The sequence below is a fragment of the Pelodiscus sinensis genome, chromosome 7 (assembly GCF_049634645.1).
Source record: "Pelodiscus sinensis isolate JC-2024 chromosome 7, ASM4963464v1, whole genome shotgun sequence".
NCBI classification, from domain to species: domain Eukaryota; kingdom Metazoa; phylum Chordata; order Testudines; family Trionychidae; genus Pelodiscus; species Pelodiscus sinensis.
Window position 1 is genome coordinate 20,928,814 of NC_134717.1, and position 24,774 is coordinate 20,953,587.

General features: G+C 36.7%; 1 protein-coding gene across 2 annotated transcripts in view; it reads right to left on the reverse strand.

Annotated features, from left to right (window-relative positions):
• Window positions 1-24,774, reverse strand: part of LRP1B (LDL receptor related protein 1B) — a 1,349,043-nt gene that overhangs the window by 536,123 nt on the left and 788,146 nt on the right. For both annotated transcript variants that reach the window (XM_075933312.1, XM_075933313.1), the window contains 2 exons: window positions 10,838-10,960; window positions 8,443-8,583 (listed from right to left, as the gene is read on the reverse strand). In XM_075933312.1, the coding sequence (XP_075789427.1) occupies window positions 8,443-8,583; window positions 10,838-10,960 (264 nt within the window). The remainder of the gene's footprint in view (window positions 1-8,442; window positions 8,584-10,837; window positions 10,961-24,774) is intronic.

A 24,774-nucleotide genomic window follows, 5' to 3' on the forward strand; every position in this document is an offset into this window, starting at 1 on the left:
TGGGACCCTCTAGTCCAGTATTCTAGCTACAAAAGTGGCAAATACAAGATGTGTCACAGGATGGGGTGTGAGTGTGTTTACCTATGTCCAGAACAACTACTGTGGACAGTTATCCCTGGATAGGAATGTTTCTTTTTCTCTTCAAGAAGTTTGTGGCTGACTTATGACCTGAAACATGAGTGGGTTTTAATCTGTTTTTAATCCTACCTGTGGTATTTTAGATGTTTTCATTATCAATAAGCCTTCACCCTTTTAAAAATCTTACAAACTTTTGACCTCACTGCTATTTAATGGCAGTGAGTTCCACAGATGAATTGGGTAAAAAAAGTTTCCTTTTATCTATTTTAAATGTGTTGTAATTTAAGTAAATGTAAAAAGATATTCAATGAAGCCAGGGGAGCATGCATCATTAATCTTTGTAATGGCATTACAATACTTTCAGTGTTTTTTCTTGTACCTTTCCTTATGGATTTCACTTTCCCTCTTCCCGTTTTAGCATCTATTACACTTTTTTGTGTGAAGCTGGTCAAAAAGGCCAAGAAAATTGGGTCTGTCTTCCAGCAGCAATGCTAATTACTCCCTAACATTTCACATTTTTCAAAGTGTTAATTATTCTGTTTTTTTTTAATATGGTTTCAAAAAAGGAAGGATCAAATTGATCTGAGGAAGTGGGTCTGGCCCATGAAAGCTCATCACCTAATAAACCATCGTGTTAGTCTTTAAAGTGCTACATAGTCCCGTCTTTTGTTTCAGCAAGACCAGACTAACATGGCTACATCTCTATTACTAGTTCATTCTTAAATGTCTTCCAAACCCATGAATCATTTCATCTGCACCTGTTGCTCTTAGATTTATCACTTTGTTCTAGCACCTCATCTTAAATACATCCACAGAGGTTGAGGAACAGTTTCTGTGGAAAGGAAATTACTTAGCTTCTTTGCAATGTCTTTATTTTCCTTTAATTTTCTGTTTACTCTCTGGTAGTCTAGCAGACTCAACAGTTTCTCTCATAGACTTTCTGCTTCTTAGAAACAAATATTTTTGTAATGTTTTGGCTGTTTGCTCATCAATTCCCACTTTGCATACCTGATATCTATTTTACATTTTACCTATCCTTATCTCATTTTCTGCTCTATAGACTTAACTTGAGATGAGTTTCCAATTTCTGAAGGATACCCATTTGGCTCAAATAACATGTGCTTTACAGATAAAAAAGGAAAAGGAAATTATCCAGTTTTATATCTAAGAAGTATGATCCAATCAAAGATAACCGGGGCATACCAATATGGCTAATAAATATGCACTTGTACATCAGTCAGCCAAAGGTAAATTAACTTGTTAGTCTTGCATGGATTATCTATGTAACAATATGTCATGTATCTTTGAAAGTGCTAAGTTTAAGAAATCCTTAGGATAGCATAAAGGCCAGCTTTGCAAGCCACTCAATTCATTTTGGTAATCCTTCTGGGGACAAATAGACACTTAGAGCAGGTGGAGAGGAAGATATGGATACAGAATAAGGCAGCCAACACAGATGTCATATTTAAATTCCAGGGCAAAAACAGAATCAGCATGTACCTTGTTTATACTGTGTTTCTTTAAAGAAAATTCAAAGGCTATTGTTTGCCAGGCTGAAGCAATTATTCTGAAATATGAGTCCCTCCCTTATTGTTTTGGTCTATACTTGTTTTTATTTCAAGAAAACAAGTTATGTATCATATAAAAATAATTAAAAAGTACCTTAAATATATATTTAAATTATAAAAATTATTATATATGAGGAAATAACAATTTTGTACATCAAATTATTGTATTATATTCAAAAAAGACCTGAAAAAATATTATACAATATACCTAAAACATAATCAATAATAATAAATAATTATGGATTTCCGATAGAAGTACATTGGTGGCCCTGAAAGCTATCAGTATTTGTTTGTGTGGCCCTCCGTAGGTTTTGAGTGTGACATGCCTGATGTATATGGCATCATCTGAAGAAGTGGGTTGTGCCCACAAAAGCTCATATCATCTACATGTTTTGATAGCCTTTAAGGTGCAACTAGACTATTTGTTATTTTGTAAGTTTTTCTTTTCTTATGTTAATTGTGTTGGAACTGTGTTTCCTCTACCCAGCTTGAGAGTTGAAATCATTGGAAGCTGAAATAATTAGACTGATGGACAGAATCACAGAATACTAGAACTGGAAGGGACCTTGGGAGGTCATCAAGTCCTCTTCTTCTCCTGCATCCCCTGGGCCAAATGCTCACAGGTGTCCATGTTTCTATGGATGGTCTGTAGTGGTACATCTACACCATGGCCCATTTTATGCAGTTTTGAGTGCGTGAAATAACTAAAATGTCAAGTGAGCTGTTTAGAAGCCAACATTTCTAAGTATGTCAGATTTCAGAGAGGTAGCCATATTAATCTGTTTCAGCAAAAACAACAGGCAGTTCAGTGGCACATGAAAGACTAACGCATTTATTAGTGTTTTAGGGCATAAGCTTTTGTGAACTACAACTCACTACTTCAGATGCCATTCTCAAGAAAAAAAAATCAAAAACAGACTGCAAGGAGAAACTGCTAAATTGGAATTCATATGCAAATTTGTCACTGTGCACTTCAACAGATAATTTCCCATTCAAGTAATCTCACTTTCTCACCACTGATGGAGATAAGCCACATCCACTATGATTTAATTAGCACTGATGTCACATTCACAATTTTGTGTCCCATTTTTTTTCCTTTTTCTTTCTTTTCTTTTCAGCATCTGAGGCAGTGAGCTCCAGGTCAGAAAAGTTTATACCCTAATAAAGGTATAAACTGCCACCAGACTCCTTCTTATACCTAAGTATGAAACACCAACTAAAAGTTGTTTATTAATATAGTGTGTATTTATTTAATTCCTGAAATTACATGAAGCATGTTTGAAAGAGGAGCAACTAACTAGGTTAGATTCACACTGAGTATTTTGGCTGAAGTATAAAAACAGACAGATTAAAAAAAATTATGACAGTAAAAATCTAAGGGTATGTCTACACTATCACCCTAGTACGAACTAGGGTGGTAATGTAGGCAACCGGAGTTGCAAATGAAGCCCGGGATTTGAATTTCCCGGGCTTCATTTGCATAAAGCCGGGCGCCGCCATTTTTAAATGTCCGCTAGTGCAGACTCCTTGCCGCACGGCTACACATGGCACGGACTAGGTAGTTCAGACTAGGCTTCCTAGTCCGAACTACCGTTACTCCTCATTTCACGTCTGCATCTATAAAACAGATTGAAGTAGAGGTTAGAGGCTGTACTATAATCAACATCAATTTACTTTGGGATATGGCCAATTTGCATGGCACAAACATTTTCCATTATTTTCTTTGCTGCTGATGCTGTCTTTGTGAAGTGAAGGGTGTTGTTCTAAACTAGCACTAGTTTACATAAGTTAAGAAATTGTCATGCTGAGCCCAAATATTTTATCATGTGTAATTATAAATAGTTGCACAGTTTACTGCAATTTGAGAGCCCTTGGTCTTAGAATAAGGAAACATATGAAAATCTCAAATTATGGCTTACAGCATTGTGCCATAGTCTTCTTCTATAGAAAATAGCACAGGTTAAATAAAATAGTCCTTAAGGATACTGGATGCCAACTCCACATTTTTGTTTTTCATTGTACGTTTTTCATTGTATTCCTTGGGTATATATGGTCATGACAATTCTCTTCCAGAATATGATCTGAGGAAGTGGGTCTGGACCACAAAAGCTCATCACCTATTAAACCATCTTGTTAGTCTTTAAAGTGCTACATAGTTTTTCCTTTTGTTTTTGCAACTCCACATTTGTTATTTTAGAAGTAGTACTAATTGCACAGTGAAAGTAAATTAAGAGAAAATGAGAACTAGCTAGAGTGCTGATACAAACCCACACCAGTGGCAGACAATCCAAGCTACTTGGCTTTGGCAGTATTAATGATGAGTGATGATACTCTTGAGCATTTTAATGCATATTTTTGTGTTTTTCCACGGCAACAATAAGGATTTGATATTCAGGACTCATATGGTGAAATCCTTACATACATTCTGACCAGTTTATAGAATCATAGAATACTAGGACTGGAAGGAACCTTGAGAGGTCAATGAGTCTAGTCTTCTGCCCTCATGGCAGGACCAAATACTGTCTAGACCATCCCAGATAGACATTTATCTAACCTACTCTTAAATATCTCCAGAGACGGAGATTCCACAACCTCCCTGGACAATTTATTCCAGTGTTTGACTACCCTGACAGTTAGGAACTTTTTCCTAATGTCCAACCTAAACCTCCCTTGCTTCAGTTAAGCCCATTGCTTCTTGTTCTATCCCCAGAGGCCAAGATGAACAAGTTTTCTCCCTCCTCCTTATGACATCCTTTTAGATATCTGAAAACTGCTATCATGTCCCCCCTCAATCTTCTCTTTTCTAAACTAAACAAACCCAATTCCTTCAGTCTTCTCTCATAGGCCATGTTCTCTAGACCTTTAATCATTCTCATTGCTCTTCTCTGGACCCTCTCCAATCTCTCCAATTTCTCCACATCTTTCTTGAAATGCGGTGTCCAGAACTGGACACAATACTCCAACTGAGTCCTAACCAGCTCAGAGTAGAGCGGAAGAATGACTTCTCGTGTCTTGCTCACAACACACCTGTTAATGCATCCCAGAATCATGTTTGCTTTCTTTGCAATGGCATCACACTGCTGACTCATATTCAAGCTGTGGTCCACTATAAGCCCTAGATCCTTTTCTGCCATACTCCTTCTCAGACAGTCGCTTCCCATTCTGTATGTATGAAACTGATTGTTCCTTCCTAAGTGGAGCACTTTGCATTTGTCTTTATTAAACTTCATCCTATTTACCTTACACCATTTCTCCAATTTGTCCAGATCATTTTGAATGATGACCCTATCCTGTAGATTAGTCACAACCCCTCCCAGCTTGGTATCATCTGCAAACTTAATAAGCGTACTTTCTATACAAAATCTAAATCATTGATGAAGATATTGAACAGAGCCGGTCCCAAAACAGACCCCTGTGGAACCCCACTTGTTATGCCTTTCCATCAGGATTGTGAACCATTAATAACTACTCTTTGAGTACGGTTATCCAGCCAGTTATGCACCCACCTCATAGTAGCCCCATCTAAGTTGTATTTACCTAGTTTATTGATATGAATATCATGCAAGACCGCCTTACTTAACGCCTTACTAAAGTCTAGATATACCACATCCACCGCTTCTTCCTTATCCACAAGATTCGTTATCCTATTAAAGAAAGCTATCAGATTGGTTTAACATGATTTGTTCTTTACAAATCCATGCTGGCTGTTCCCTAACACCTTGCCACTTTCCAAGTGATTACAGATGATTTCCTTAATTACTTGCTCCATTATCATCCCTGGCATAGAAGTTAAACTAACTGGTCTGTAATTTCCTGGGTTGTTCTTATTTCCTTTTTTATAGACGGGCACTATATTTACCCTTTTCCAGTTCTCTGGAATCTCTCCTGTCTCCCATGATTTTCCAAAGATGATAGCTAGATACCTCCTCTATCAGCTCCTTGAGTATTCTAGGATGCATTTCATCACGTCCTGGTATCTTGCAGGCATCTAACTTTTCTAAGTGACTTTTGACTTGTTTTTTTTTAATTTTACCTTCTAATACCAGCCCCTTCCCACTAGCATTCACTATGTTAGGCATTCCTACAGACTTCTCGGTGAAGACAGAAACAAAGAAGTCATTGAGCATCTCTGCCATTTCTACGTTTCCTGTTACTGTTTCTCCCTCCTCACTGACCAGTGGGCCTACCCTCTTCTTGGTCTTCCTCTTGCTTCTAATGTATTTATAAAAAGTCTTCTTGTTTCCCTATATTCCCATAGCTAGTTTGAGCTCATTCTGTGCCTTTGCCTTTCTAATCTTGCCCCTACATCCATGTGCTGTTTGCCTATATTCATCCTTTGTAATTTGTCCTAGTTTCCATTTTTTATATGACTCCTTTTTTATTTTTAGATCATGCAAGATCTCGTGGTTAAGCCAAGGCGGTCTTTTGCCATATTTTCTATCTTTCCGACACATCATTTTGCCAAATAATAGTACCAGAACAATGTAAATGTCCCTAAACAGTCCTATATCCAGCCACAGAAAAATTCCTCTGGTGCAAGAACAGTTGAAAACAGCCATAAGTCTGCCTCCCAATGACCCCCTTTAAACTTTGGCTTGTGGGAAGTGTTGGTGAGCAGTTCAGCACACAGCATCACAGAGGATCTGGCCAGTGTTGATGCCATAGCGAGGCAGCTGTTATTTTAAAAGATTTCCTAGACTGATAAATTGCACCAAGGTCTCCAAAGCAGTCCAGCACTCAGAAGTTTTCTTAGGGCTTTGTCTACACGGAGAGTTTTTGTGGCAGAAAATATGATAATGAGGGACTCATTAGCATAAGTCGTGACTTCATTAGCATATTTTCTGCCATTTCTTTTTGTGCAAGGGATTTTTGTGGAAAGAAGCAGTGTAGCTGCTTCTGGTTTGCACAAAAAAACCATTTTGGGCAAGATCCTTATGCCGGAGAGGATAAGGATCTTTCGCAAAACAGGGTTTTTGCAGAAAAGAGAAACGACTATACTGCTTCTTTTTGTGCAAAAATCCCTTGCACAAAAAGAAATGGAAGAAAATATGCTAATGATATTACAACTTATGCTAATGAATCCCTCATTAGCATATTTTCTGCCACAAAAACTCGCAGTGTAGACAAAGCTTAGGTGTCTTAGAGCAACCCTAGTACTTCTCATTGGCTGCAAGTTAGAAGTGCAGATATGAAGCTCACCCTAGATTCTATTCCTTGCTCTACACTGACTCACTATGTGGCAAGGAACAATTCATCTATCTGTTCTCTAGTGTATTTAATAATTTACTTAAAACTGAAATAATATTTGCCTAGTCCATGGGGAAGAGTTGCAAGGTTTAATAAGCGTTTCTATAGCATTCAGATCCTCATATAAAAGGTGTACTAATGTAAGGCTGCTACGGTAAGAATGTCTTTTCATTGACAGACATACAAATATTCTAACAATTGTTTTACTGTAAGATGTAGGCCAGTATGAACTCCATTCTTCTTGCAGGTATTTAAGTTCTCATATGTCCTTTGTACATGATATTAAGCAGTGAAGCAGTAGAGCAGCAATAGTCAGACTGAGACCTGTGAACTGCAATGGCTCTGTAAAGTGTCTCCTAGAGCTCACTGCAGCACAATATAAAAACACTGTGGGATTTAATTATTAACCAATCTAAGGGTATGTCTACACTACCCCGCTAGTTCGAACTAGCAGGGGTAATGTAGTCATCCGCAATTGCAAATGAAGCCTGGGATTTGAATTTCCCGGGCTTCATTTGCATGAAGCCGGCCGGCGCCATTTTTAAATGCCGGCTAGTTTGAACCCCGTGCCGCGCGGCTACACGCGGCACAGAGTAGCTAGTTCGGATTAGGCTTCTAATCTGAACTAGCTGTACTCCTTGTTCCACGGATTAGAAGCCTAATCCAAACTAGCTACTCGAACTAGCCGGCATTTAAAAATGGCGCCGGCCGGCTTCATGCAAATGAAGCCCAGGAAATTCAAATCCCGGGCTTCATTTGCAATTGCGGATGACTACATTACCCCCGCTAGTTCGAATTAGCGGGGTAGTGTAGACATACCCTAAGTTATTAACCTATCAGGATGTTTTAATATGTTATTAACCGATAATAGATACTAAAATAATAATATTGAGTCTTTTTGCTGAGAGAATTTCTATGGATATTATAGTAAATGAAACAATGAATGCACATTACTGTGGCTCTTTAGGGAAATAGTGATCACTAATTTGGCTCTTGAACCTCGGAGGTCCGAGTATCACTGCTGTGGAGTATCTTGTTCCAAACCAACATCTATTTCCTTGGACCCTCTTCAAAATACCATTGCCAAAAAGCAGTGAAGTGTTTAAGGAACCTTCTGCACAGTAATTCTGTCCTTAGAGTATTTAAATTGATTCTCCTCCTTTTTCAAGCCAAGATCCAGTGTGTTCCCCTGGCCCATCGACCTGCAGTTTTTAATGGCACCAACAGTAAAAAATATAAAAATGGATATTTTCAGAGCACCAGAATTAATACCAGCACAACCACTGGCATATACAGACTGCTGAAGCAGTACCCTGTGTTATACTATGAAACAAATATGTTTCTGTTTACTGCATGTATTTAATAATTGATGCCATTAAACTGGAAAAGAAAGTGAATTATTTTAATAAATTAGTTAATGTCTGTTGCTTTAGACCCATTAGACCTTTGTATTTAACTGGCATATAAACTCACAGTATCATGATGACTATTTAAAAAATGAAAACAAGCCATGAACTGCACTTTTAAAATTATTTAGAGAAATACCTACAACAAATTTCGGAATTCTCATCACTGGCATCCAAACAATCATCATCTCCATCACAACGCCAACGGTCCTGGATACACCGCTTGTTGTTACACTGAAATTCTCCAGGTTTGCACAACTGAGGTAACACTTCTCCAAGGTTAACTAGAAAAGTTTCAAAGAGTGTGTATATTTTTAAGCTGGATATAAAAAGGCAATATTACCTGCACATTAGCAGCTATGAATTCTTCTTCCTACTGCTTCACTGAAGAACATTCAGACCTTAGTAAGCTTTCCATATTCACACTAATTCCATCCTGCAGGAACATGTGTATCTATGCAGGAACATGAATTTATGGATGGTGTACTTAATGTATTTTTAACAAATAGGTGCACACTCAGATTATATCATCTCCCAGGAATTATTTTTACCAAGATCAGAAGACAAAATGGATACAGAACTCATAGTGAAATCATTGATCTCATTATAAGTTTTAAAATATGCTGATGCCACGACAATAGCTAGTAAATAAAAAATCACAGATAGACAACAGGACAAATTTTTCCCAACTATACAGGCCAGATTATGATAACCAAGGCCCAACTCTGTATTCTCAGGCACACCCTAATCACTTGGAATGTATAATGAAAATTCTCTTTGGACAAATGATGTGTCAAGATTATTCATCATATAAAAGGCTATTGAGTCCTTGCTGTTAATATGGCTGGTCTGGGCATGATTATATAAAGATAGGAGAAGATGATGCTCAGGAGGCTGTTATAGAGGAAGATGTGCCTTCTCTCTTCCCATTAGTAACTAGAAAGGCCTTTCATGGTTAATATACAGCAGTTTGAGTTGATAAACTGTAGGTATGAATTTTGTTTTCTAAAATAAAATAAGCCCTGGAAAAAGTGATGTCAAGTGACCTGTAACTGGGATGTTTAGTTTTCCTTCTTTCTCTGAAGAATAAAATATTGGTATACAGGAGGGAAAAAAATCCATTGCAACATTGTTCTTCCCTACCCCAATCCCTCAAAAGTCTCTCTATAGGATCTCAATGGGGTTCATGCTATGTGGATAATCAGAGAGCAGCCAACAGAGAGGGTCTGGAGAACTTCAGAGGTGACAGAATGATTCCCACTGTAACAGTGCAGATCATTGTTAATTTATCCACACGACTCCACTTCATTTTCGAACACCAACAAAGTGGAAACCCTATGGAAAGTGTTTTGTCTGCAACTTGCTTTCAATGAGACTCCTAAAGGAGTTGCCCCTGTCTGAAGTTAATATGTAGGCAGTAGGTCTCTATTTCACATCATTCAAACAGTATCATAGAAACTCCACAAGGGGAGCCTCATGTAACCTCTGCAAAAGAGGAAATATGGATTTATTTACATTATACCATTAACATGACTTACTGTTCTTCACCGTTCAACTCTCACTCTACTTGCTCACACAAAATTCACACTGATTTCACTGTGAGTGTGAGTTTTGAATGAACAATGCAAGTCAAACTAGCTTTTTGTTTGCAATGGTATTTATCTGCCTATGTTTTCAAACTTTGCATGACAGTTATATTCCAAGATTATACAACTACCATAGATAGGATTAATACAAATTAAGCTGTTAATTGCAAATATGAATAATGATACTGGCACATTTGAACAAATATAGCTGAAGAAGTTAAGGAATGCTTAATATAATGGACACAAATATGTATTGTAAGTAAAATTAATCATATGATGGCCTTTGAAAAATCTACATATTCCATATTTGAATATGTACAAAATAGTTAAGATAGAAATTTGCAACATTAGACATATTCCACTGGCAAATTAATATTTTTGAGTGGCAAATTTAATTTTGTTACTAGTTGATAGAATTTTCAGCAGTATTTGAAAAAAAGACATTCATAGAAAGGTTAAGGTATTCAGAGATTGGTGCATCTTCTAGCCCTGGTCTTGTCTTACATATAAAGTGTCAGCTTCAATTTTTCACTGTTTCAACATGAAGATTTGCTATGCTTGATTTCTGTTTAAGATATTTACTTCTGGGAATGCCACAAAGCCAGTTACTATGCTTTTATTATGAATTTATTTTGATGTCCTGTGAAATGTAACAAAGAGTCTTTAGAAACATCAGTGTACTTATTCTACTATATTGGACACTATGGGATATTTTCAAATGCATTTAACCTCAAATATTGCAAACTGAATAGTTTTATTTCACTCTTCAAGCTTTATTACATTTAACTATCTGTACTCAATTAGAAAGTTTATTCAAATAATAGTTATTTGTCTTACGTAAAACAGATGAACAGCAATAAAGCCTTTAGGATATTTTTTTTAATTGTCAGATTTGAATTTATCTCTCCTATAGCAGAAATATATACCAAGATATTCTTCAAGAAATTCTTACTCATGCACATTGTACTGTTTTCCTCTAGAAGCTGATGATCTGCACAAGCACAAACTCTGCCTCCAGGAATAGCTAAGCAAAGAGCACTGCAGCCTCCATTATTAACACGACACGCATTGTCACCTGCAATTAAAAATAAAAATAATCTTAGGACCTAACAGATCAAAAGCCATGCTGTACCTAGAATGCATGTAAAGAAAATATACAGAGATCTGCTTTTATATAGAAGGATACATGTTATTATGGTAGTTTTGCTATTACTATATAACCTGCAAGCACAGACAACAACAATTATATCATCAGTTCACAAATATTACCTCTGATTTTTTAATAAATATTAACATTTTAACAGGACACAGATACATGGGGTGAAAAATTAAAATGAACATAATTATCTTTAAATAGGCAATAACATATAATGAAAAAATCTCTACTATTTGGCAGCTAACACCCAAGTGCAAAAATGTGACTCCAATGACAGACTGGGTTATTTTATCTCAGGCTTCAGGGGCTGGAAGTGTTATGTGGAGAATAATAAGGAACATACATAGTGTAAAATCATTCTATCAGCAATCAATATTTAACTCAAATGCACAAATTATCGCAGTGTAGTCTGAATGACCCACAGTAGACTAGGATAATTTTCATCATTCTCAAATCTAAATTTAATTTGGCATGCTTACCAAATGAAAGAAAGTGAAAGCTAGACAGGCCAATGAGTCTGCATAAACTCTTTAACATCACTTAACATCTGAACTTAGAGTCAATCAAGCTTGTTTTTTACTGTTCCCTCCAACCAGGACTGCCACCATTAAAAAAGCAGTTTCCAGCAATGGCTATGGTTTTCCTGCTATTATAGAATGATCCTGGTTCCAAATATGTAATACTTTATAGTGCTCTTTGGCTTTTTATCAAAGCAACCATTCACCATTTTCATGTGCCAAAATAAATTACGCTTGAATTATATATGAAGAGCTCTGTTTAAAAACTGAAAAACTAAAGCAATGGAAGAATCAATAAATTCATAATGGAGAATAAATAAGAAAAGGAAATGCTGAAATATATCAGGATATACTTTTCAGTGTTGTGAATGGGAGTTAAGCACTCAATTACTCTAATATGAGTTATTCTCATTATTTGCTACTGCCAATGCATTTTAAATTCTGAAGAACAAATTACTATTAGGGCAGAATTTTATGCCTTTGTCACATGAAAAAGTAGAAACTGACAAGTTACTCTCTGTCCTGTCGTGAAGTGACATTAGATACAAAATCATGATTATAACTGCATAAGCTTAGTTAGAATTAGACTGAAACCCTTCTAGGTGTTGGTCTTATATTCCTCATCCACTCAGAATAGTCACTGACATCAATGTGATTGTTCAAGGAATGAAAATTAAATCAAACTGCACTTTATTTTAAGATATGGAGAGCAATACGACAAGGGGAAATGTTGCCTGAGGGTTCAAATCATCTGCCAATGTTTGCTCTATTCCCACTAACCACCATCTCACTCAGACATACTCTGCTGCATGACTGGATCCAAAACCACTGAAGTCAGTCTTAAGTACTTCAGAAGACTTTGAGTCACACCCTAATTACTTAGTCATACACTGTCATTACCCTTTGACTGCTGCTTCCAAAGCTAGGCTGGGTTTCAGATGCTGCTGATAATGAATCATGGTTAGGGAGATCATAATCAATGATCCAAGTTTGTATAAATCTTGTAATGGACTTCCAAATCTTCTACTCCTTGAGTCCATTGTTAGCAAAATTTCACTAAATAAGGATATATTCGTGGACTGCTAATGAGGCCCACTGATGGAGATGGACAAAGGAGGCAATTGCCCTGGGTCCAGTGATGCAAAAGGACCTGGAGCTCCCAGTTATTGCCACTGCTAATGCAGCAGGGGCAGTGGCCAGACCCCCAGGTCCTTTAAATCGCTGGAGGAACCCCCCTACACTTCTCCCTTTTAAGCCATTGGAAGCACTTATGGTGAGGAAGTGCACCTATGACAGGAGGAGGGTAGTATGGATGAGAATAACAGCAGAAATATGGTAGATCGACTTAAGTTTGAACTGTAGATATGCCCAAACTCTAGGAAAGGGAAGGGGCACAGCACATGCCTCTTTCGTCAGCACCTCCCACTAGCTAATGTGCACCGTAGCTTTTGTAATTCTCATTCTAAGGTACTTATTTCTCCCTAGGTGGGGATCCTACCAGGATTCTTAGGACCTAATTCAGAATTTGTCAACCTCTTTGTAGTTCCAATGATTTTCCAAAGATTTCAATGTCTAAGTACCTTTGTGGATTTCTGTCTGTGAGACAGGAGCCTAAGAACCATATCAAAAGTGACTTAGTGCCTGATGTTTAAGGTGTTTAGTCACGATGTATGGAATTGTCAAAAACAACTATTAGCTATATTTTTTGGAGCACCTAAGCCACCTTACTTCCAGCTTTTAGGAACCTAGCTATCTTTAAAATCTGATTAATAGGCATCCAAATTTTACCTCTAGTTTCTTTTTTCCCTTTCTGGTCAACTCTGATCCATCCTTCCTGAGAATTGATGGGTACTATGTCCCATTAGCATAATTCCATGTCTTAACAGTTTTGTTTAAGATATTCATTATCTTATAAGTATTAGAAAAAAAAGTGTAGAAGGTGCTCTGATATTTTTGCATATGTGGGGGTATAGGACTAGGGAAAAGTGCAAATAGTGAAAACAAGGAACAGACACACACTGACATCTGCATTCAGAAATCCAGGTTATATTTTGCCCAAGTTATTGCTCATTAGCGATTGCAAATGACTGCTAATTGCAAAGTTGCAGAACCATAGGGAGCTATTAGGGCTGTTTATATTTAGAGATGAAGTCAGCATTTAGGAAGAGGATTCTAATGAGCTAGATTCACAAAGGGTACTTACGTGTTAAACTGGCTCACTCCTAGGCACCATGCCACACAGAGACTAAAATTCCACCCAGGGATTTAAATATACCGGGGGTGGGGGGGGTGGGAAGGGCAGGCGAGGAGAGAGAGAGAGGGAGAGGGAGAGAGAGAGGCTGACTCTATAGCTCTGTGGTTAGGACATTCACATTCAATATGGGAGTGTAAGGTTAGAGTTTCTGCTTCAATTATTATTTAAACAAAATGGAATAACTCCAACAGAATACACCCAGCCCAGGATACCCTGAAGATTGTGATACACAGATAATTTGTAAGAGATCTGGGTTCAAGCCTCTGCTCTGAGGCAGACAAAGTAGTGATTCAGACCTAGATCTCCTTTGTTCCAAGGAGGTGCTTTACCCACTGGACTACTGAACATTTTGGGACACATGAATTCCAGGCAGCCCCAAAATTCCTGATTGTTCACCCCAGCTGTCTTTTTTGCAAGTTAAATATCCCCTGAGCATGCCTCGGCCCGAGAGACAAAATAGGTGAGGAACAACTATATTCAAGATACCACCATATAAAAACAGAAGAAATGTTGGGTACAATATTTTAGTCTATAAATATGCATGTATTGCATGCAAACTTCTGTTTATACCATGAAAGAACATTACACAAAACAACAAAAAACCCAAACCAAACTGTCAAACAAGTTCTAAATTGTTAATTGCTGAAATGTCTGGATGAAATATTCCACATGAAGAAGTAATTATTCAAGGTTGGTTCTACAATGAATCAAATTTATATCCCTCAACTGTTTCTTTAAGAGCAGGAAAACAGCACACACGTTTTAAACCCAGATCAAAACTAAGTTTCTATATCTACCAAAGAACCTCTACAAGGCCAGAAAGAACAAACATGGGGCTTACTGATTTTGACACATTGGAAAAACAGTTTACCTAGCAGGGGTAGGATTTTATCCAATACTATTTAAAGTCAATGAAAGATCCTTGTTGATTTCAGCAGGAGATGGATGGAGTGCATAGCTAGAGATTGTAATTCTTTAGCAGATCATATATAATGCTACAATTATCAATATATATCCATACAGTTCACACTATCCTGTCAGAATATGGGATTTTATTGGAATAAACATTTTCTAAATGAAAAAAAATGTTTTTGATAGAATTTTCTGTTTGGAATATCTAATTGAAATGTTTCATTTCAGGCTGATACCAATCTCTGGGTACTCCTCAACCTATGCCATGCATCATGGGAGTTGGAATTCTGATGCCTTCCCCTCTTCTCTGTGGCCTCCCTATGCCACCCATGATGTATCTGAGCCTTGCTCAATCCTATGATTCATTGTAGCAATTCACTCATAGGTAGAAGCCATCGTGTGTCATGGCAGATGTAGTCTAGCTTTGGACCTGATTCCCCCAGGGAAAGCACAATATGATGAACCTAGTAATGCAACTCCCATGTGGAACCACCACCACTCAGAAAAATACAGAGATTCATGTTGACCTGAAATAAAACATTCAATTTTAGATATTTTGGGTCATATAACTACAGAAAACATCACATAGGTCATCCCTTGATGCTGACTCAGGACCAAAGTAGACCAAGTCTATACCTGACAGATGTTTGTGCAATCTGTTGTTAAAAAAACTCCAATTACAGTGATTCTAAAACCTCCCTTTGCAACGTATTCCAGCACTTCATTATTCTTATAGTTAGAAAAGTTATTTTTCCCTAACATCCAAGCTAAATATCTCTTGATACAAATTAAGCAGGTTACTTTATAGTCCTAACTTTATTGGATGAGAAGAACAATTAATAATCTTTCTCTTTGTTACCACTCTTAAAATATTTGAAAACTATTATCAGGTACTCCCCTGAGTCCCTGTTTTCTCAAAAATAATCATTTCCTATTTTTAAATGTTTGCTGATAGGTCAAATTTTCTAAACCTTTTGTCATTTTTCCTGTTCTCCTTTGGACTTGCTCCAGTTTACCCCTATATTTCCTGTAGTGTGGCACCATTGAACACAATACCCTAACTGAAGTGCCACTGATATTGAGTAGAGGATAATAACAATTACCTCTCGTGTCTTGCATATCATAACTCTTTTTAATATACCTCACAATGTCAGGCTTTTTTTCACAACTGCATTGCATCAGTGGCTCATATCCAACTTGTGATACACTATAACTGAAAACCCTTTTGTTGCTTCCACAAACAGACTGACATTGTTAACAAACAACAACATGTGACATGAAATTAGCGATGAGAGGTGAGAATATTATTTCCCGAGATTATTTCCCGAGAATTTTTGAGAATTTTCTAATTTTTCATTTCCTCTTGAAATAATATGTTGTATTCAACTTTTAGAATACCCTGAATGTTAAAGAGCTTTCTTGATCATTCAAGATAGTTCAAGAATGTTATAGAACATTCCAGAATGTTATGGAATTTTCTAGAGCATTCATGAGTCAGGAATTCTGACTGTTATGGAACTTTCTGGAAGCATCACAAAAAGTATTTAAAGAGGCAATAACACATTTATTCTCTTTTGTGAAAGGTGTAATTGTGTTTTCATCAGTATGAAAAGAAGAACTAAGCCTAAAAGTGATGTGTGGGATTATTTCCTTCATAAAACAGTTAAAGATAAAGTGTTATATGAATGTAAATTCTGCAAGACTGAATACAGCAGAAATGCAACAAGGATGAGAAAGCATATTTCCAATTGTTTGAAGACTCCTGCTTACATCAAGGAAAAGGCAACAAAATTCTCAGAGACCAGAAGCAGACCGCCTCAACCATCAACTGCATCAACATCTATGGAACACTGTGATAGTGCTAGTGAATTTACATCACCACCTTCCACATCTAGTTCAGCCAAGGTGTTTCACTCTATAAGTTGCTACTTTGATTCCATGAATGAAACTGAAAACAAAGTTTTGGGTACATTTTTTTCATGAGCTATATTCTCATCGGGATCGCCTCTTTCACTGGTTGAAATCGAAGATTGGATTACTTTTATGCAAAAATTAAGACCATTTTACAAGATGCCATCCAGGTACACACTTTCTAACAAACTTTTGGAAGCTGAATATCAACGTGTTCATGCTCTTATAAAAACAAAAATTGCTGAAGCCTCTTCTCTTGCACTATGGTGTGATGCTTGGAGCAACTGAAGAAATGAATCTGTTATAAATTTTATTACATCAACACCCCAACCAGTGTTTTACAAGACAGTGGCAATCGATGCTGAACATGATGCTGCTGAGTATATGGCATTCTGTATGGAAGAAATAATGACAGAAATAGGCACTGAAAAATTTGGTGCCATTGTCACTGATAATGCTGCAGCAATGGTGAAATCCTTATCAATGCTTAACGAAAAATACAATCACATTGCTATGTACACTTGTGCTGCTCCTATATGAAATTTGTTAATTGGTGACATCAGTAACTTAAAATCTGTTCAAGAAACTGAAGCTACCTGTAAAACTATTGTGAAGGAAATTAACAAATCACAAGTTTTATGAGCTCATTTTACTGCAATTCAAAAAGAAAAAAATCAAACTTGTTCACTTAAATTGCCAGTTAAAACTAGGTAGGGTTCCATTTTATATTGTTTGAAAAGCTTATTAAAATAAAAAAATGTCTTAAAATGCCTTGCTGTCCATGAAGATTTACAGACTAAACTGAGCAAACATACCAGGAATTCAATCCTAGATCAAGATGTATTTTGGGTACGGGTCCAAAAACTGCATGCACTGATATGTCCTGTTGTTAAATGGATTATGCTGCTTGAATCTGACCAGCCAAAAATGAGCAAAGTTCCTGAATGTTTCAGGGAATTAGGGGATCATTTTGATAGGCTGCATCCCAAAAGTCAACTTGCGAAACAAGAAAAACAGGATGTAATGAAAAGTTTTGAAAAAAGAAAAGATATGGCTCTAAAAAACATTCACTATGCTGAAAATATTCTAGATCCAAAATTCAATGGTGAGTGCCTTACAAGAAATGAATAAATACAAGGAACTGAATTCATCAATAAATTAGTCACAAGAATGTATGGCACTGATCACTCAGCAAAAGTCATTGTAGAGCTTGCATAGTATCGTGCTAAAGAAGGTTTTTTTTGAAAACCATATGTAACAAAATCAGCTGGCTCACTAGATGCAGTAACATGGTGGAAAGGTATTTGCTATGGATCAAAATTAGGAAAATCAGCAATCAACATATTGAATATGCCACCAACAACGGCAGCAACTGAAAGAAGTTTCAGTACTTAGAGTATCATTCATAATGCAAAAAGAAACAAGTTACCGCAAGAAAGGGCAGGCAAGCTGACATTCATAGCCCATAATATAAAGCTTCTTAAAAACCCAAATGATGCTCCATTGAAATCCCCAAAAGAAAAAAGGAAACAGAACCAGTGAAATGAGGAAGAAGAAATTGATGATGCTGAAGAGAAAGAAGAAGTCGTTGAAGAAGAGGATATGTATGAGGAAGAAGAAGAGACAGAAATATATGGGTTAAATTTGGAAAGTGCAGATTCCTATTAGACTTGTATTCAATCTAGAAAGTTAAAAATATTTGTATCCTGAAACAGAAGATTTGTAATAAAAGTTCTAGTAATTTAAACCTCTGTCTTTTTTTCTTTACATTCCCAAATTTTCATTTTAACAATTGGAAACTTCCATGATTCTTGAAGTTTTATTAAAGAAAGACATTATTATAAATAGTAAAATTCTTTAAAAACTATTTAACAAGTATTTAAGAGAAAATTCTCAAAAATTCACGCATTGGAGAATATTCTCAAGAACATTCTCGAGAATGTTCTCCGAAAGTTTATTCTCAAGAATTTAACATCACTACATGTAACCTCAGCCGTGCAGAACACAATGCTATACTCAGCCTCAAGAACAAATCTATCATCAAAGGGGGTGCTGTAGTCATGATGAACAGAACAGATTATGAACTGGGGGCTGCCAAACAATTCATCAATACCAGATTCTACAGGATTCTGATCCCACTAAAGAACACCAAAAAAAAAAAAAATCACCAAACCCAAGCCCCTAGGCCGCCTGCTCATATTATTCTCTGCTACTATTCAGGACCAAATCTATACTAACTCATCTCCAAATCAGCAACCAGGAGTTTTCTATCCCCAGATCCGCAAACCTTGAAACTGCAGACATCCCACCATCTCCATTACTGGCACACTTACATCAGGATTATCTGGTTATGTTGACTGTCTCCTCAGACCCTATGCTGTCAGCACTCCTAGCTGCCTTCGAGACAACACTGACTTCTTGAGGAAACTACAGAGTATCAGTAATCTTCCTGAAAACACTATCCTGGCCACCATGGATGTTTAGCTCTTTACACCAATGAATTATAATCTGTCAAGAACACTATCCCTGATGACGTCACTTCACACCTGATGACTGAGCTTTGTGAATTTGTCCTCGCCCACAACTATTTCCAATTTGGGGACAATTTATATCTTCAAGTTAACAGCACAGCTATGGGCACCACGTGGCCCCATAATATGCCAACATCTTTATGGCTGACTTTGTACAACATTTCCTCAGCTCTTGTCCTCTAGCACAGTTATTGTACTTACATTACATCATATGGACCCACAGAAAGGAGACCCTTGAAGAATTCCACAGGGATTTCAAAAACTTCCACCCTACCATCAATCATAGTCTGGACCAGTCCAAACAAGACATCCACTTCCTTGACACTACACTACAATTAAATGATGGCCATATTTCTACCACCTTATACCAGAAACCTCTGACCATTACACTTTACCTACATGCCTTTAGCTTTCATCCAGGACACATTAATCAACTGTTTAGAGCCAAGCCCTTAGATACAACCAGATTTGCTCTAATCCCACAGACAGAGACAAACACCTACACAATCTCTATCAGACATTCTTAAAACTCAAATACCCGGGAAGTGAAAAAAACTTTCAGGAATCAACTAGAAAGAGTCTGCAGAACTGACCTTCATGTGTAAATTTGACATTATCTTTCAAGGCTTGAACAATGACATGAACTGGATGGGCCATTATATTCAACACCCAAATGATATTAAACGCTAAATATCAGGCACTTACAGCCCATTCTATTAGCCTCATTTAGCATGGATACTTTAATTCACAGGGTTTTTTCCTCCTCCCCTTTTCTCCTCTTTTTCTGCTTTTTATTTGAAGCTCTATGCCTCTTTCTCCATATTTGTCATCTGAAGAAGTGGGTTGTGTGTACAAAAGTTCATAATACTATATATACATTTTTTGGTCAGTCTCTAATGTGCTACAGGATCATTGTTGCTTTTTGAAGTTTATTGTTTTGGGTTTTTTTTTGTTAGAGACTAACACAACTACTCCTCTGAGCTTTCTCAGCAGTGCTATTGCATAGCTAATTCTTCCAGATTTTGTATTTATGCACTTAATGTTTCCTTCATAAGTGAAGTACTTTGCATTTGTCTTTATGCTCATCTTGTTGTTTTCAGACCATTTCTCCAATTTATCAAGGTCAATTGAAATTCTAATCTTGTACTCCAAAGTTCTTGCACTCCTTTTCTACTTATTATCATTTGCAAATTTTATTAGCATACTCTTCACTCCAAAATATTGAACAATAACAGACCCAACACACACCTGTACAAAAGCCTAGTATATACAGTCTCTGGCTATGTCTACACTGCATTCTAAATTTGAAGTAAGATATGCAAATTTAGCTATGCAAATTGTGTACTTATTTCAAGTTTATTTTGAAATAAAGTGATATTTTGAGACATCCCTTATCCCTTGTGGAATGAGGGTTACTGGGAAGTCGAAATAGTGCATCTGTTATTTCGAAAAATATTTCAAAATAACAGGTGGCTTGTAAAGACGCAGGGTAGCTATTTCAGGATACCTCTGGTATCCCAAAATAACTTTGATGTGTAGACATACTCTCCCTGTCTGACAGAAAACCATTGAAAGCTCTTCTTTGAATATGTTTTTTTCAAAGCAATTATTCACCCAACTTATGGTAATTTCATTCACACTACATTTGCTAATTTTTGTATGAGAATACCATGTGGTACTATGTTAAAATCCTTATTAAAATCAAGATAAATCACATCTATTGCTTCCTCCTACACACTAGGCCAGTAATCTTGTCAAAAAAGGAAATTAGATTGTTTTCACATGCTTTATACTTCACATACCCATGCAGGCTATTACTTATCACTCTCTTTTCCTTGGGGTGCTTAAAACTAAGTATTTAATAATGTGTTCCAAAATTTGTGCAAGTATCCAAGTTAGGTTGACAACAATATAATTTCCTAGATCCTCTTTGTTCCCTTTTTTAAAGATATCTACTATATTAATGCTTCAGCAGTTCTCTCAAACCTCTCTCAATGATCCACCATGAGTTTTTCATAGTAATTGCTAATGGTTCCAAAATTGCTTCAATTAACCTCTCAAGTGCTCTAGGGTTAATTTAATCAGACCTTGACTACTTGAATACATCTAATTTATTTAAATATTTTAACCAGTTATTTCCCTATTTTCGCTTATGTATCTTCTTCCTTGTTATTAATATTAATTATATTAAATAGCTGGTTATCAGAGGCTTTATACTAGCAGTGGGCAATCAAGGCTCATGAATTGGCCATATTGGTGGCCCTCCTTCATCTCAGTGGGCCACAAAATTGTCATACCCAAAATGGTCTTCCAATATTGGTTGTTTTGCTAACTGCTCTTTCAGATCTAAAATTTGCAGGGTGCACCTATTGAACCTTAGTTGCGCTTTGATTGGATGCAGAGGGAGCACACTTCAGGCACCTAACATGGTTGTCCAACACCAGGAAGACCATGAGGGCATGAAACACATCTGTTGAATCCTGGCTTCTTTTTTTTCTAGTTCCACCATGACTTGAAACAGAGTCAACTATCTTAACACTCTTAACTTATCATTAAACTATAAACTGTCTCATATAGTCAATAATATTCTAAGAATGAAGAAAAACCCAGAACCCAAACAGACCAGAGTGACTCACTTAGGGCTGATCTACATTAGAACCTTTCTCCAAAACTTCCCCCACCAACCCTGGTGATGCATCCACATTACAAAGCCCATTATTCTGGAATAAGAGGCCATGGAATTCAGACTCTGTAGTCCTAGTTTTCATGAGGAATAACACTATTCCCAAATTTGCAAGTCTGAAATAACATTAGTGTGGACACTCCAGTGCTGCTAATTCAAACTTATTGGCCTCCGGGAGACCTCCTGCAGCTCCCCAGAGTGCTCCCTAGCCTCCAAGTCTGAAGTAGTGCATCCACGTTAATGGAGCCTGCCTTCTATTACATTAAATTCTTCCCCATAGTGAGGACACAGAACTTCAAATTTGTAAAATCGGGCACCCAGAAGTCAAACTTAGTAAATTTGAACTAATCTAGTGTAGACATGGCCTTCTACACTGGACAGTGAGTGTAAGGAACTGAAGTAGTGGAAGCTATGTCACCTCAACCTCAGAACATTCAGGGCACGTCTAGACTACATGGCTCCATTGACGGAGCCATGTAGATTTGTTTACTAGGCAAAGGGAAATTAAAATGGCTGCCGCACTGTGCCGATCAGCTGTTTGGCGGCACAGCGCTGTAGTCTGGATGCTCCACGGTCGACATCAAAGGCATTTGTCGACCTCCCAGTAAACCTCATTCCACGAGGCATAAGAGGGAGGTCCAGACTACAGCACTGTGCCGCCAAACAGCTGATCGGCACAGCGTGGCAGCCATTTTAATTTAAAGGAAGCGGCGATTATTTAAATCGCCGCTTCATTTCCCTTTGCCTACAACCTTAATCTACATGGCTCCGTCAACAGAGCCATGTAGTCTAGATGTGCCCTCTGAGTTGCTGAGAAGAGGATTATGAGGAGTGTGGGAAAACAAAATATCAACATGCAAAGCCATTCAAAGAAGGACGATTATTTTTAATCCCTTCTCTTATGTCATTAATTTGCACTCTAATGTCCAGAAATATTGCTCTGAAATTTTATATGATGATAGAAGCCAAAATTTCCAAAATTAAATTGCATTTGTACATATTTATGGATTCAAATTAAGGAATATATTTCTGCTTGACAATTGAGAATTGTCTTAGTGTTACACTGGGAAATAAAATAATTAGAAGATTGGATTATTGATTATTTAACTGTGGCTCATGAGAAACAAAGAGCAGTTAAAAAATGGATGAGCCTCTTCATTAACAGGAACAAAAATCCAAACCAACAGATTAGTTTTTAAAATAATTATTAACAGAAGATTCTACCTTATTTAATTCTCATGGACGTCTTTATCCTATATTATTAAAGGAGTCCAGGTGCCTAACAACATAGGAAAAAAGAAAAAAAATCTACCAAATTCAGATTGGTGATACAGTAAGATTTTGGGTATGGTTGTTAATGAGAAGTGGACATAATAAAAGTTAACAAAAATCTTGAAATCAATTTAACCTTTATCTGTGTTTTGATGAATGACATTCCCTGGCAGATGAACCAAAATATTTAAAGTATTTTTTTAGTATAGTTATGCATGACAAACAGAAATTAAGGTGGAAATAATGTTCTTTTGTATCATTAATACTCCTTATGAATCCCAAAGGTGCACCAGAAAAACTGACAATTAAATCTTAATATGAAGTTGTTCAATAAGATATCCCATTTCTATGGTAGAATTAGAAAGATGTAAATGTTCAGAAGAACAGATACATTTTAATACATTTTAGATATGCATCTGAAACCCTCAAACTCTTTGCAGGGTCACTTATTGTTTAAACCAATGATCCCAAGTAATAAAGAAACCAAAGAAAATATTAAAAGTCTTGAAAACTAATACAAAGCACAATAAAAGAGCCATATTTGCAAGGCTTATGCAGATGCAGGGGAAACAATATATGAATATTTTTTTATATGAGAATTTCTCAGATAATCACACTAATGAGAAGGGTGATCAGCACAAAGAATAGTCAGAAAACAATGGAGAAAGTCAAAAAACACAATCTGGCTTGAAGTACTTCAGTCTGCAACCCTGCTCTTTTTACAGCAGTGAGCGTCTTAAAGCAGTCATCCAAAAATTAAAGCTAATGACTAGATTTGTATTCAAGTAAAACATTTCAGGTTAATTCATATGGTCCTTTAAACACAGTGGAATAAATCAGTGATAATTTAAATGACAAGACATATCAAATGAACTCTAAGAAAGTATCCAAATAGAAGATGACAATAGAATTTCTGAAGGGTCTCGTAGGCTGCTAATATCTCATGAAACAGTAGTACAAAGCAGAAATTAGTCCATTCTATGGCATCAGCTGGAAACTATTTCCAAGGCCATTGCATTTCACTTATCAGGCATGTCATATATAAAACTTTTTCAAGACAGCTTTTATTTTTTACCTCTCAATTCACTTCTTTTAAAATGTTTATCCTGTTTCTTAAAATTTGCATTTATTTTAAGCTACTGCTGCACTGCAATTTTCCATAAGATTCAAAATATAGCAGGACTGTATTTTAACTCAGTAAAAATTGGTCTATGTTCTAAAGTCATAATGATACAGTTACCTTGCACCCTGCTTGTAGTACACATATAAAAATGCCGTATTATGCAGATGTGTAGTTTGTTAATCCTCATGTTCAAAAGTTACACTGAAGTATTTACAATAATTCAGTAGTTAGCAATTCCATCAGCTCTATATGCGGATGATAATTTTGGCATGTGCCTTACCCAAAAGCATAACAATGTCTTGTCAACAAGTAATGAGAACCCAAGTCATTTCTTCACTGAACATAATTGTAAACTGACCTGTGAGCTGGGAAACCCAGTATCCTAACTACATCCATATTCTTTCTCTATGACCGTTTATCTGAGGAGGAAAACATCTCCACTGATTTAAGATGAGAGGTATGCTTCCCCCTACTGGTCAATCATTGCAGCAAAGCAGAGGATAACTGCACAGTTTCCGCAGACTAACTC